A 15,511-nucleotide genomic window follows, 5' to 3' on the forward strand; every position below is an offset into this window, starting at 1 on the left:
CCCCCCGCCACGGACTCACAGGCCCGCGGACGCACGCCCTCCTGCCGCGGCCCTGAGGCAGGTGCCAGGAGCACTGACCGGCCACAGGGATTCTCGGGAGCGGGCACCGACTCCACTCCAGGCTGGCTGCTTAAAGCGGCTTTGCCTGTGACGCTCCTGGGCCCCGCCCCGACGGCCAGGGCCGCGTCTGGGGGCAGACATGCAGCCTGAGGTCAGGGCTGGCAGACGGGTACAGTCTAAAGCAGAGAAAACCACACACAGATCCAGGCCCCCCAAAATGAAACAGGGCTGGACTTGCTGCTCGCATCCATCGCTCTTCAGTCACACAGCCCAGGATGTCTGAGGGTGCCCTGGGCTATGACGTCACCGGGCAGCGCCCCGGGAAATGGCCTGGAGGGCCTTGTCTGGGCCTGTGCCGACCGCACATGCAGCCATGCAAACATGCACTCATGCAACACTGCAGCACACAGCAGTGCAGAACGCAAAGAGAGCCCAGGTGCCGTGCCCGCGTGGGCCAGGTCTCCTTACCAAACAGCGAGATCCTATGCCTGACAAGAACTCCAAGTTTGCAGAACAGGCTGAAGACAAAAGAAAAACAAAAGAGGGGGGAGGGAAGGTAGAGAAGACAGGGGGAATTAAACATAAATAAATAAAAGAAGAAGGAAAAAAAATAAAACAGCTGATATGTGAGCTGGAAAAGCAACATGATGTCACGCAGGGAGAGTTCACTATCTAGCAGAATGGGGAGTAAGGCATTAAAGAAAATCTTTGAGGGCATATCTTTGACAAACACGGTTAAAAAGCACAGATTATAAGTAAAGAAACAAAAAAATTGAAAGCAAAGCTAATATAAAAGCAATCTATATGAGCCCCACGAGAATATAACTTAAAAAAATCATAGGGAAAAATTTTGACTTTTATCTGTCCAAATGCGCCCCTGGAATCCTAGGCTTCTAGGTGGGGGCGTCCTTCAACACCAGACCTACGGCATTCCGGAAGACGCGACTCAGAGGCTCAGCACGTTTACTCCTACGAATGCCTTTCTTCCCAAGCCCTGACTTGAACCCTTACAAGTAACATCCAGGGAGTATGGCGCAGTGAAGTGGATACAGTGTGAACTGGGACCGCCCAGAACAAGCAGCACAGCTGTGGCCACCGAGGGCACGTGCTCACGAGGACAGGCATGTTTCCCGTCTGCTCTGAACAGGTCCTGGCTGTGCCCTTCCCGGCGGTTATCAAGGGGCGACTCCAGCCAGGTTGGCCTTCACCCGGCATCAGCATGCCAGCCTGGGACAGCCCTGCCCCTGCCCCGTCTGTCTACGCCCCTCCATCCAGGGGTTGCCTGGCTCCCTGCAGAACCCCCGCCCGTCACTGCGACAGGGTGACCTAACATCCCTCAGCCCAGGCAGGTGTGTTTACTCCCAGGAGCCTTTCCGGCTGCTCCTCGACCGCCCTACCAGGCCTTCCCAGGGCCACCTGCGAACCCCGGACTTTATTCTCAACCATGCCATGTCCTTCAGAGTGCCCAAGGGCCTCGACCCTGCACAGTCACCCCCAAACTGAGCTGGAGGGCCCTCGCCAGGCTCCGCCCCACACTCGTCCGGGTGTCCCCACGGCCCTCCTGTGTCCAGGGTTAGAGAAGCAGAGGCCTGGAAGGAGACGAAGACAACAGACCATGGCAGGGCAGCGACGGGAGGGCCGTGCTGCGGGTTGCCACTTTCACAGGGACCTGGGAGTCCCTTTAGTCTGTGGTGGACCCACGGATGCAGACAGACTCTTCTGGGCACCTGTGCTTTCCCAGAGACACTCGGGCACAGATGTGCATGCCCTGGAGTCTGGAGGCTTGGAGAGTCACAGCCCGACAGTGGCTACCATCCAGCCTGCGGCCTGGCCTGCACCATGCAGCTATGCCGCGTTTGCAGGACCATGGACGAGAGCAGCCCCCGCCGGCACGTCCACCAGCCTCCTGGCGGGCACCTGGCCCAATGAGGCCACCTCCTGAGGCGAGCAGTCACGTTGAGGGCTGTGCACTCTGGACCCGTGTCCTGCCGCTGTCTCCCCGGGAGCCGGGGGTCCTCCATGATGTCAGGTGTGCGAGGCCAGCATCAAGTCCCCATCCGGAACGCAGCGTCCTGCTATGATGGAATGGCACCGGTGGTCTCCATGCTGGCCGGTCACAGGCCCAGCCGGTCCATGCTCGCAGTTCCGACGCCTCCTCATGGCCTTCCCGGCTCATTCCCCCACGTCCTGGGCTCTTGGGCTGCCTCGGGAAACGGCACTGTGCCCTCTGATGACTCGTCCCCTGTTCCTCGAGGACCTGCTGTGGAGCCTCCAGGTGTGGGATCCAGACAGCTCCCACCCCCGCCCGGATGACCCCAGCTTCGCGGTGCCGCCGCCTGCCTCCACGAGCACCCCGCAGTCCCGCCGTCTGCAGTGTCTGGCCAGAACCCCGCCAGCCCTCACAGGTCGGGCATACCGGCCCAGTCTATGCCTCCGGGAACGAGGTCTCCCTGAGGTCCGCGGCCTTGTGAGCCGCCCAGCAGCTCCACCCCCAGACGTGCACCGAGCACCACATCCGCTCCTCTGTCCACTGGCTGGGCAGCTCGTGGCCAATGTCGGCAAGGTCCTCTCCCCACGTGTCCCATCCGCCATGACAGCTCCCGGTGTCCCAGCACCATGAGAGGTTGCGCGGACACTCGCCGCAGCTCCCCGTGCAGTCAGCTGGCGTGTACAGGCGTGCACCCCGCGATGGGGGCTGGGCCGTGGCCACCCCCTCGCCCTGCCCGTGGTGGGCACCCCAGTGACACTGGGCAGGCAGTGGGCAGCACCGTCCTCCGCTCAGAGGCTCAGGGGCCGCCACGGCCCCCCGACCCACACGGCCTCTCAGGGTGCCTGCCCTGAGCAGCCCCACACCCACTGTCCAGGCCATCTGGTCCCTGTCCTGCTTGGAGAGCGTCACTGGTCTCCCGCTGCTGGCAAGCTAATAATGATGATGATAATAATAATAATAATAATAATTTAAAAGTCACACAAAGACCCACGGTGGTGGGACACGCCTGCTGCCTACACTGACTGGGAGGCAGGGTGCAGGGTCACAACGTGGTAAGACCCTGTCAGCACACTCTGTCCTGTCTCTGTTCTTTTTCTCTCCTCTCTCTGTCCTGTCTCTGTCTCTCTCTTACCTCTGTCCTGTTTCTGTCCTACCTCTGTCCTGTCTCTCCTATCTCTGTTCTGTCTCTTTCCTGTCTCTGTCCTATCTCTGTCTCTCTCACCTCTGTTCTGTCTCTCTCCAGTCTCTATCTTCTCTCTCTCCTGTCTCTGTCCAATCTCTGTCCTGTTTCTGTTCTGTCTCTTATCTCTGTCCTGTCTCTGTGCTATCCCTGTTCTGTCTCTTATCTCTGTCCTATCTCTCACTCCTGTATCTCCCCTGTCTCTGTCCTGTCTCTGTCTCACTCCTGTATCTCTCCTGTCTCTGTCTCATCTCCCTCCCTCCCCGTGCCTCTGTTCTCTGTTCCACAGGAAGAAGCGATGGAGCCTTCCCTGGCGACTGACGTCGGTCACCACCCGTGTGACCACCCCTAAATCACCAACCCCACACTTCACTCCTGATGTCTTCGACAGCCACGGATGACCCCACCTCAGACTCGGCCACAGCTGCTCCAGACCCGCCTGGAACGGCGCTGGCTGTGCAGGCCAGAGCCCCACCCCCGGGGGCTCACGGACTCGGAGCCCACACCCAGACATGCGAAGCAGCACCGTGGCCCGGGCCGCGTGCGAAGGGCCGCTCCTCTGTCAGCTTGTCCCACAGACCTGCCCGCCTTTACCCTCCTTCTACCCATCTCACGGAAGCTGGGACATCAGCCCCAGTGACCGCAACCTGACGCTTACGAGTTCCAGTGATTCCACTTCATGTCAACAAATCGGGCTGTTTCTGTGACTGCGAGGTGCCGCTAGTGGGTTAAAGACGTGACCAGCGTGATTACAAAACTAGCACTTGTTCTTCTTTGTGTTGACTTCTTGCCAGAGGGCCCCTGTGCTCACCAGAGAGCGGAGAGGGAGGTGGCACCTCCAGAGGACGGATGCACCACAGCCCTCTCCCCCTCCCCTCCTGTCGGGGTTCCAGACACATGCATGTGTACCTGGCATGTTTGTGGGGGTCTTTAGGAGAGGTTTTTGCAATAGGGCATGTGTACTCACCAGAGAGAGAGAGACAGAGAGACAGAGAGACAGAAAGCAAGAAATCACTCCCCAAGGGGATGGCCATGCCACAATCCCTTCTCCTCCATTCTCTTCTCAGGATCTTGGGCATGCACGCACACGCGCCCGATGTGAGTCTTTTGTAAGTCGTTGAGTTCAGGACTTGAACCACAGTCGACATGTGGGAGTCCAGCAATGTAACCCTTCCGCCATCTGCTGGTGCCCCTGGCATGCTTTTCAAGCCCCTGAGTTCGGGATGCAAGCCATGCAGTCTACCATGTGGAAGTCTGGCCACCTATCACCACGCCCCACTCTCTCATTTTAAAAATTTAGAAAAATACATGAAAATAGTAAAAAAAAAAAAAAAAAAAAGGGAACCAGCAGTTAGTGTAATGGCTATGTCGCTGGACTCCCACGTAGTCGGCCGCGGTTCACGTCCCGGACCCGGTGGCTTAAATCTCACGCCGGGCGCATGTGCGTGCGTGCCCAAGATCCCGAGAGGAGAATGGAGGAGAAGGGATTGCGGCGTGACCATCCCCCCTGGGGGGTGATTTCTCGCTTTCTGTCTCTCTGTCTCTCTTTCTGTCTGGCGAGCGCACATGCCCTATAGCAAAAAACCTCTCCAAAAAAAATAGTAAAAAAAAAAAAAAAATGCCCAGCTATCTGAAGGGAACAACTATAGAAATTAAATTTATTCCCTATCAGTGTTTTTTTTAACAAACAAAAGTAGGGATTTTTTAAATTTTGTTAATACTAACGGAACCTATATTTACGTCTTATCATGGTCATTGCCCACACTACTGGCTATCCATACCCAGCACGGTGTCAGGGGCTCCGTGGCATTTTCGTGGACCTGAGCCGTAATTCCCTTATCAGTATTTGGTCACCTCCTGTGACTCTCTGCGCGGCTAAGCACCACGTGACTCGCCCTAAAGCATCCGCAAAGCCAGTCACCTCCAGGAAGCAGCTCCCTCCTCTTCCGAATGGCATGAGCTCCCTGTGGGGAAACGCTGCCAGGAGAGGTGAAGTTCCCAACCCGCTTTCACGCAGTGAAGGGCAACTGAAGACGGTTCACTGAAACCCTCTGGTGCAGCGTCATCAGGGACAAGCCGGCTGGGACGCTCTAGGCCCCACCTCAACCCTGGTGCCCTGGCTCACCCCGAGGGGTGCAGAGTCGGGGAAACGCTCGGTTTGGGCTGGGCGGCCCTGAGTTCTCGGCTTTATGGAGCCCTAACAGCATCGCGTGCCCAGGCGCACATGCGTACCCCGTGTGGGTGAGACCCTCTGGGAGGGTGGGCGGCTGACGAAGGCCGTGTGAGCAGGAGAGGGGAGCAGCCCGGCCTGGTGCGTGTTCCCGTCTCCCTGACTGCGCTTCTCGTGACATCCCGGTGGAATCACACGTCTAGAGGCACTTGGTTTGGATGGGGCACGACAGCGGCTAGGACACCAGCTGACCTGCAGAGACCACCCATTTCTGCTCCCTCTTCTCCCAGGACTTGTCACCACGAGTGAAAATTCACAGTAAACCTGGGTCCGCGTGACCCTGCCTTCCTGACACACAAAGGGCCCAGCAATGGTGAAGGGCCGGCAGGTGCTGACGGCGTCACCGGCACGCTTAGGAGGTGCCGTGGCCGTGACCCGCACACGGGCGGGGGCTGAAGGTCATGCTGGGAATGTCTAGGCCTCACCCTCACTCTGCCCACACAGACTCACAGGGGCCACCCTCCCCGGGGCTATCGTCTGGTCCACAGAGCACGGGACGGGTCCCTGCGCAGGCACCCTCAACACCCTCAGGTTCCCGCACGCCCACACGGAGCACGCGACGTGGTCCCTGTGGCCTGTACCTGGTCACCATCTCCTTCTCCTTATTGGATGCGTGTCCCCCGGAGCAGAGGGGGCGGCTCGCAGCGGACAGGAAGTACAGGCGGTGGTTCTTGAAATACTGATCAATCAGCGGAAGAACGACCTGAAAGGAAGGAGAGGAATACGGGTCTCCATGGGGCTCTGGGGTGTGGCAGGGCCAGCACGGGATCCACGGAGCTCCGTCCACGCGCGCCAGGCCCCGTCCACAACGGCCCTCACCCTGCTGTCCCAGGTCCCTGCACTAGGCTGGGGTGGCAGGATGCGGTGGTCTGACTATGGGGAACAGAGCAAACTGTCAACTGCTTGGACTGTCTCCAACGTCGCCTCGAAATGGAAGTCTCGGTACTCCTCGCAGCACTGCGCTCACCAGCAGGGCCCACGACGGGCGTGTCATCGAGGCACTGACCCTTCAGATGGAAGGCGCCTCGTCCCTGCTCAGGGGGCAGAGTGCGAGCGACCGCCCGGGGTGCGCCCACTCACTTGCGCACTCACCGACACAGCGCTCTGTGTGCCTGGCCTTTCTCCACCCCCGCCCCCATGCATGCAGCTCCCTGCGACCTGGCCAGGCCCTTCTCACTCTGCCCGTCCAGACGCGCAGCCTTGACCTGCCTCCCGTGGTCTGACATGCTCTCTGCTGCACCCCTGCAGACCCTGCTCAGACCTAGCCAGCGAGCCTCTGCTAGCGTCCCCACAGGACCATGTCCTCTGCCCTGTGGTGTGGTGGCCTTGGTGTTCCATGGTGGCATTCTGCACTGCAGTCTCTGTCCCTCAGAACTCCTCGGGGCACAAGGGCCAGAACCCTCCTGGGTGTGGCCACCATCACCCCTTCTGGGGCTCTGCACCTGCTGCTGGGCTGCCCTGTCCCCCGACCCTGTGTGCAGGGCCCTGTGGGCCAGAGCCAGCACTAGTGAAATGTGTGTTGATTGAATAAATAAACATGGATGACAGCGGGCACTGCCACGGCAACCCGAGTCTGTCCAGACACAGCCCCTCTCTTGCCGGGCGGTGTGGTGCAGCCACGTACGTGCAGTCTTCGAAAACTCCCTGGCAAATGAAAATGAAACTGCACAGATGTCAAAATTATTTTTGCACCAAAATAAACTTGTGCTTTAATTTCATTTTCCCGTGAACTTTTTAAAATCCACTTAAACTCTGAACGGAAACTGAAAGTAATTCTTAGGTCTTCAGGTGAACTGTGAGGTACTTGAACAGGAAGCCTCCCATGGACTGGGGCTTCAGGACAGCGGCCGGTCTGCAGTCTCACGCCCGCCTGACCGGACAGCAGCGAGCAGAGCGCGGACGAGTTCAGCCCGCGACCCCGCGACCTCCAACTCCTCCCTCGGGAAGTGCCGGCTGTTCCAGGGACACAGCGAGTCCTTGGTGCATGAAGGGCAACTGGGGGTGCCTGTGCGTGGACCCTGACTGCACCCTGGGGTCAGCCTCCTTGTCTGCACAGACAGGACGGAGGCCCCCATCTAGGCTCTGTGCCCAGGGTCCCTGCAGGGGACAGATGCGTTCACCTAACAATGTACTGTATCGTATTCCAACATTAGGGAATAGACTTTTTCTTTTGTGTCATGTGGTAAAGCCAAGAAATTAGAACTTCAAACTAGACCTCACCCGGAACCTCGTGTCTCAGGAACAGGTAGGGAGGGCAGAGTGAGGCAGGGCGGCCAAGCACACGCGTGATCCCGCACACGACCCCCGCGCACGCGTGATCCCGCACACGACCCCCGTGCACGCGATGCCCATGGACCCTTGCATGTGCAAGGCCCTGAGAGCACGTCTGCACATAGACCTCGGCGGGCTGCAGCCCACGCACTGCACCTTGGCGAAGAACTTGACCTCCTGCTCGTGGGGGAAATGCCCTCCTTGGCCCCTGCCGCCGCCATCTGTGGACAAGGACGAGAGGGTTAGGCATGCACGCTGCACTCGGACACAGCAGGCCACCGAGGGCAAAGCCGGAGCGAGCCACGAGCGGACCGCGGGGAGCACGGCGTGGAGGCTGACCTCAGCCCCGGGCCGTGCTTGCATCAGGCCTTCCGCGCTGCGCACGCCCCGCCCCGCCCAAGCTGTTGTGCTTTTTATCATAAAGCGATGCTGGACTCTCACTGCTTTCTCCCTCTGTCGAGACGGTCACGAGGCTTTTCCCTTCTTGACGGCGTGGTGGGTCGGACCCTCCCTGCACCCGAGGTAAACTGCGTGCCCGGGAGAGCGTCTGTGGTGGGCTGGGCCGCTGCGGGGGCTGTGCAGGGCCGGGGAGGGCCTTTGCGCTGACCCCCGTCAGGGCTGCTGGAGTGGTTTGGGCATCAGGGTAACATGGGGAGGGCTTCCCCACTTGCACCGTCGGCTGAAGTGAGACACCTCACAACGTGCGAGGCCCCTCGCCACCCCAACGCCACTCCAGTTTCAGCCTGGATGGGCGTACCACCGAGCAAGGGCTTCGGCCACGCGTTCTTCCAAACAAGGGCTGTAAAAGAGCCCAGGGCCACTAGTGAGGACATGGTTCTCGGGACCCTGAGCAGGGCTCGCTGCGGCCCCGCGGTCTCCCTGACGGTGGAGATCGAGCATGGTGAAAAGCCCACATCCTCACAGCAGTCGGGACGCGGGCTCACCGGGGCGAGAGGGCGAGCGTGCACCACGCCGAGCATACGTGCCTGGGTCCAGCCCGGGATTTAAGGGACCGACTGAGAAGCTGCAGGAAGCCAGGCCTGCTGTGGAGGCGGCCACCCGGGGAGGGCTTCCAGCACAGGGTGAGGCAGCCTTGGTGCGAGGCGCCGGGCTGGTGGACAGGCCTTTTGCGGGCGCCGCCCCGAGCAGGGAGCCCTGTCCTCAGGCCCTGAGGGTGCTTGTCCCCGCCCAGGCTGCACACAGGCCTCGCGATGCTCAGGGTTTAGAGAACCCTAGAGTTTCAAAGCTTTCTTGTTTATTTGTATTTTTAATTTTTTTAATTTTAATTTATTTTATACATTAGTCACTATCTATTGCTTAGCTTGAAAACTGAATTTACCCAACATGAATAAGTAGAGCAACGAATTCATAAAGATTAAACCTATCTGATTGTGGTGTCCTGAGGCCGGCAGGTGGCATGGTGGCTGAGGCACTGGCCCCCCACATGCTGACTGCTGCTTGATTCTCAGACCCCGCGGCTTGAAAATCACACCAGGCACGTACGTGTGTCCCAAATCCCGAGGAAAATTGAGGAGAAGGGATTGTAGCTTGGTCATCACCCCGGGTGGGGGTGGGGGCGATTTCTCACTTTCTCTGTCTCGCTCCGTCGAGAGCAAGTGCCTCAGAGAAAAGAAAAAAAAGTCTGGGCCCTCCCAACATAGTCTTCAAAACGAGACCGAAAGCCAGCGCACATCGCGGGGGCAAGCAAGGGGGCGCCTCACTCCGAGTCACTTCACCCACTCCCTGCACCATCTGTCCGTGGTGGACCTCTGCTCAGTGCTCGGAGCGGCAGGACGGGCCGATGCCGTCAGGACCCGACCGAGCAGCCATGCCGCCCACACCTGGTGCCGACAGGTCAGGGACATGGGCTGGGCCTGGGCCACGCCCCGCACCTACCGAACTCCAGGATGTGCTGGTGGGCCGCGTCCACACAGTGCACCAGCTGCTGCAGGAGGCTGTAGGCGAAGCGCTTCTCCACCGAGGGCGTGTCCAGCTCCAGGTCCTGGAACCCTCTGGGCCGGCAAAGGAGAGCAGAGGTCATCGTACAGAGCCACTCCGAAGGTGAAGAGAGTGAGCGTGTGTCATGTACATATCTCTACGGACTGGAAGGTCACATGTAAAACTCCCCAGCTGCAAGCGACGGAGGCCTCGGCGACTGTCACTGCGCCATGACGTGCCGCCGTGGCAGAGACAGCAGGGTAGCTCGGGATGTCACCTGAACACAGAGTACCCGGCACTCTTGGTGTGGAGGCCGTGTGGATTTGAATACATGAAATAGCTCGAAGGCTTACACGTGACACTGTCTTCAGTCTAAATCACAGACATTGAAACAGTCTGTTATGTTCTTGTCGTGTGGCATGTGCACTCACCAGAGAAGGAGAGCAACAGTGAGAAACCGCCCCAGGGGGTGGTCACACCACAGTCCCTTCTCCTCTGGGATTTAGGGCATGCACGCACACATGCCTAGCATGATTTTCAAGCCACAGGTCCAGGACCTGAACCACAGTGGGCTACGTGGGAATCCAGGTCCTGGGGCACCATGCCACTGCTGGTCCTGAGACAGGTAGCCTGGGAGAGTGTGTGTGAGCAGGGGCGTGCTTTACCGGGACACGGCGTATCCGTTGATCTGCAGAAACTTGAGGATGTCCTGAGCCTTCTCCCGATCCCTGGCTTTCTCCTTGGCGGTCAGCGTGTCATAGGGCACCAGCAGGGGGTGGCTGCCCCCTCCTAGAACAGCGGACGAGACCAAGCACAGGCTGTGTCAGGCGGATGGGCGCTCACCCCACACCTCTAATGGTCTGCTGAGCGCCCGAAAGGTGCAGGGAGCTCGGGAAACCTGCCAAAAGCCCGGGTCTGCCTTCTGAGAGGGGACTGGGCCGGCAGCAAGCAGCACTTGGGACAGTCCCTGGGGCTCGGATTCCAAATGAGGAGGGTGGGAAGGCGCTCTACGTGCCACTGGGTCCACTTACAAGTGACACAGCGTGTCCCCGGGGCCTGGCTTCGTTTTCTGCGCCACAGAGAGCAGAAAAAATGTCCTAACGCGGACCTCCTGGGGCCTTCCAGACGGAGCGCCGAGGAGGCCCATTACTCACCAGCACAGAGCCACACGCGGGTGCAGGGCAGAAGCTGGCCTCTCTAACGTGACCGAATCCCAACCGACAAACTTGGGACAGGTCACGGCTCGCGAATATGTTCCTACCATACCTCTCCTGCTCGAAAATACTGGGAACATTTTGTTCTTTAAGATTTAAAAGTTTTAAAAGTATATAAAATTATGAGACCAGCAGTTAGAGTAATGGCTATGTCGCTGGACTCCCACATAGTCGACAGCAGTTTGAGTCCCAGACCCAGTGGCTTAAATTCACACCCGGCCAGTGCACGTGCACGTGCACGTGTGTACCCAAGATCCCGAGAGGAGAATGGAGGAGAAAGGATTGTGGCGTGGCCATCCCCCCTGGGGGTGATTTCTCGCTTTCTGTCTCTGTCTTTCTGGCGAGCGCACATGCCCTATAGCAAAATAAAAAAAAAAAAAAAAAAGAACATTACTGTGTCCACTGGGATGAGGGGAAACAGCACTGGCCCAGAAAATCAGGGTCCAGGTGGTGAGCCAGGGGCGACAGAGACGTGGCGGGTGGAGCTCGCCCTGCATGGGCAACTGCCAGCAACATGCAGGGGGCTCGGCAGCGCTCTGGAGCTGGCCTGGGCAGAACTTCACGGCCAGGAGAGGGCACTGTTGTACCCCGAGGCACAGGTCCACCTGGCACAGGACGGAGCCACCAGCCACTGCACACATGACAGGGAGGCCATCAGCAGCATCAGTGGGGCACAGCCGTCAGGGGATGGTGCTACTGAACACGCAAGTGCCTCCAATCGGGCACGGAGCCGCGTCGCCCCTTCCTCATCAAAGCTGCCCCTCAGGGGGGCTTCGTGAGAACAAACGAAAGTCAAGGGTCTAGTTTAGCCGAGTGTGAACCGATCGGCGTCTCTGAACTCCTAACTGCACTGAGCCCGAGAGGATTACGTGTGCTTGGCGACCTTGCTGTCATCCACACGACTCGGGGTCAGATACTGATCGTTACTCTGGGGAGCAAGATGGAGGGAGCGATGCAGCCATGCCTTGCTTAGTGACAGGGACAGCCCTGGCGACTCGTGCTTTGAAACGTCACAGGTCACGTGGGCCCAGGCCCCGGCACAGCCTGCTGCAGCCTGTGAGCCTGGTCACACAGGGGCCTGTGCTGACCAACGTCACTGCGGTGATGAGATTCCCAAAGACCACTGGCCAGGGCAAGCAAGCAGAAATGTTTTTCCGGATTTTTCTTCCTTTATTTGCCAGAACGCATGTGCACTCACAGAGAGACGGAGAGAGACGGAGAGAGAGACAGAGAGAGACGGAGAGTGAGAAAGCTCCCCCACACAGAAAGGCTATGCCAGCCCCTTCTCCACACCCCTCCTTCCGGGGTCTCGGGCTGCACGCACACTTGCCCGGTGTGCTTCTTAAGCCATGGCGTCTGAGACTTGAACCGCGGGGCCGGCCATGTGGGATCCAGCCTTTTTTAAAATAATTATTTTATTTTTTTATTTAATTCTATTTATTATTATTATTATTACTATTACTATTACTATTACTATTACTATTACTATTACTATTTGGTTTGATCAGACAGAAAGAGAGAGAGAAAAAATGAGAAAACAAGCTACCAGGTCCAGGACTTGAACTGTGGTCGGCCATGTGGGAGTCCAGCACCTTTAACCACCACGCCACCTGCTATCCCCAAGATCTGGCTTTCACCACCACACTGTGGGCTGGCCTGAACTCTGACTGTTCTTTACGAAGGGTTTTAGAAAACATTACCTTTGGGGGTAATAATTATTAATAAAATATTACCAGTTGGCGTAATGGCTATGTCACCAGACTCCCATGTAGTTGACCCCGGTTTGAGTTCCAGACCCGGGGGCTTAAACTCACACCAGGCGCGTGTGCGTGCATGCCCAAGATCCCGAGAGGAGAATGGAGGAGAAGGGATTGTGGCGTGGCCATCCCCCCTGGGGGGTGATTTCTCACTTTCTGTCTCTCTGTCTCTCTCTGTCTGTTTAGCGAGCACGTGTGCCCTATAGCAAAAACCTCTCAAAAAAAAAAAAAATTACCTTTGGACTCCAGCTCCAGCTTCTTCTTCTTCGCCCATATGTTGTGGTAGTTCTCAGCCATCATCTCTGCCATAGCCTTGATGGGCAAAACATTTGGAACCAGTTACACTTCCTCAGTGACTAAAAAGACCACACTGTTCTCCACTGTGTGACATCAAACACATCTTAACTGAGTAACTCACAGGGCATTCGTGCTAGAACACATTTACGAGCTACCCAAACACAACTCTGATCTGGAACCCGCGTCCCAGAGAATGCTGAGGTGTACAGCACAGCAGTGCTCGGACAGCTGACCTGACAGGCCAGTCCTTGCTGAGACGCCCAAGACACGTGTTCCATGAGCTCAGTAACGAACGTCAACATAGCTGTGGTCTTAACAAAGTGTGTGTTTACTTATAGGCTCTTACTTTAATTTCTACAGTTCGAAATGATGATAGAAACCTCACTGAGCAACCCAGGCCAGGTACAGGGGTGACCGAGGCTGGTTCTAGGTCAGTCTCTGTCCAAACCAGGCGTGAGACCTTAGACAGGACGCGTGAACCTCTGCAGTGCTTGGATTTTGGATTCTTTCTTTTCACTTTGGACTTTCAGGTTTACGACATTTATCTTGCAGACAAGGTCTCGCTGTATACTCCAGCTCGGCCTCCCCAAGTCACTGGGATCTCAGCTCTAGGTCCCCACCCTTGCCTTTAGGATGAACCAGGATTCAAACCTGGGTCTCCCACATGGTCCCAGCCTGCAGAGCATGGCGTCCTGGCAGCCTGCGCCACCGGTTGGGACTACGCCATTTAAACCGATTCATGCAGTGAGACCGCAGGGCGGCTCGGCTCACAGCCCTCACGTCCATACGCCCTCTCTCCTGGAGCGAGACAAGGCCGCCACAGTGACTGTGGTGACTGCCCCACGGGTCGGGCTGTGTTCTCCGGCACCGAATTCCATCTTCCCTTCAAGTCTGCCATGTCGAAGCACGCTCCTCAGTGACACAGGGTGTGAGAGAGCCGAAAGTGCCCGTGACCCGGGCAGACAGCATACAGCGCACGTCTGCAGGAGCAAGGCCGGGACCCTGATGGGCGGCATCCCTCACGCCGCTGAAGGGGGTGAGGACTTTCAACGGCAGAAACGTGCCGGCGTCTCTAGGACTTCCCCGGCAGCTGTACGGATGTCCACAGCAGTAGCAGCCACATAGCCGCCAAGACCCACGGCCCGTTCTGTCTCCACACTCAGTCCACGTGGCCTGTACACCTCCTACACGCCCACCCTAGGCCCAGCCTGGGCACTCACGTGCAGGTCTCTGGACAGCGTCACGTTGCTCATGTCGAGGGCCCGCGGGCTGTAGCCATGGGCGGCGTCCATGGAAACCTAGATCCCCATGGAGACAACAGCTCATTAAAACTCCTGGAGAGACCGAAGTGACAGACAGGGAGCTTCCTCAGCTGGCACCGACGCGTGGTCTTGCAAACACACTCAGAAGTTGAATTGCACTAAGTGGCTGGTAAGTATTTTTAATTGAATAAACACATACAACAAAAGTCATCGATCAGAGTTACAAGACTGTGCAGCAAATCCAGAATCCCAAATGCTGCTTTACACAAGAGCACAGGTGGCCTGTCGCAGCTGGCATCGGCCACTGCGAGGCGCCCTCTCTGACGGAGGCACCAGGGAGGTGGGTACCAGTGAGTGCCTTTATGGCCCAAATGTCAAGTATAATACAGACGGTTTTTAAATTATGAAAGTATATCATAGAGTGGGACCAGCAGGTGGCCTAATGGCTACGTCACTGGACTCCGCATAGTCAGCCATGGTTCAAGTCCTGGATATGGCTTGAAACTCACCCCGGGAGTGTGTGCGTGTGTGCCCAGGATCCCAAGAGGAGAATGAAGAAGAAGGGATTGTGGCATGGCCATCCCCCAGTGGGTGGGGGGGTAATTTCTCGCTTTCTGATTCTGTCTCTCTGTAACTGCATGCACCCTATAGCAAAACCTCTCTAAAAAAAAAAATAAATAAAAAAAATAAATAAATAAATAAAAAACTAAATCATAGAGTATTCTATGGTTTACAAAAAAAAAAAAAAGAACCTCAATGACCAAATGACCAGAAGACTTTCGTAATTCCTAAATTTTGCCTTTTTTGGTGGGAGAGGGGGTTCTGCAGTAGAGCACATACATGTGCTGGCCAGAGAGAGGAGGACAGACAGTGAGAGGACAGACAGAGACAGACAGAGAGAGGACAGACAGAGAGAGACAGACAGAGAGAGGACAGACAGAGAGAGAGGACAGACAGAGAGAGACAGACAGAGAGAGACAAAGAGAGGACAGACAGAGGACAGACAGAGAGATGACAGACAGAGAGAGAGAGACAGAGAGAGAGACAGAGGGAGACAGACAGAGAGAGACAGACAGAGAAAAGACAGAGAGAGGACAGACAGAGAGAGACAGAGAGAGAGAGACAGACAGAGAGGACAGACAGAGAGAGAGACAGAGAGAGAGACAGAGGGAGACAGACAGAGAGAAGACAGAGAGAGACAGACAGAGACAGAGAGAAGACAGACAGAGGACAGACAGAGAGAGACAGACAGAGAGAGGACAGACAGAGAGAGGACAGACAGAGAGAGGACAGACAGAGAGAGGACAGACAG

At 57.1% G+C, this 15,511-nt stretch overlaps 1 protein-coding gene across 1 annotated transcript in view; it reads right to left on the minus strand.

The window, feature by feature from the left end:
* RYR2 (ryanodine receptor 2) overlaps positions 1-15,511 on the minus strand; it is a gene marked incomplete in the record, with an annotated part of 234,621 nt that overhangs the window by 102,378 nt on the left and 116,732 nt on the right. The window contains 7 exon segments of the mRNA XM_027770831.1: positions 529-578; positions 6,042-6,163; positions 7,888-7,952; positions 9,628-9,743; positions 10,335-10,458; positions 12,877-12,952; positions 14,158-14,235. Coding sequence (XP_027626632.1) covers positions 529-578; positions 6,042-6,163; positions 7,888-7,952; positions 9,628-9,743; positions 10,335-10,458; positions 12,877-12,952; positions 14,158-14,235 — 631 coding nt within the window.

Source organism: Tupaia chinensis, unplaced genomic scaffold (genome assembly GCF_000334495.1).
Source record: "Tupaia chinensis unplaced genomic scaffold, TupChi_1.0 Scaffold000161_1, whole genome shotgun sequence".
In the NCBI taxonomy this organism is placed as follows: domain Eukaryota; kingdom Metazoa; phylum Chordata; class Mammalia; order Scandentia; family Tupaiidae; genus Tupaia; species Tupaia belangeri.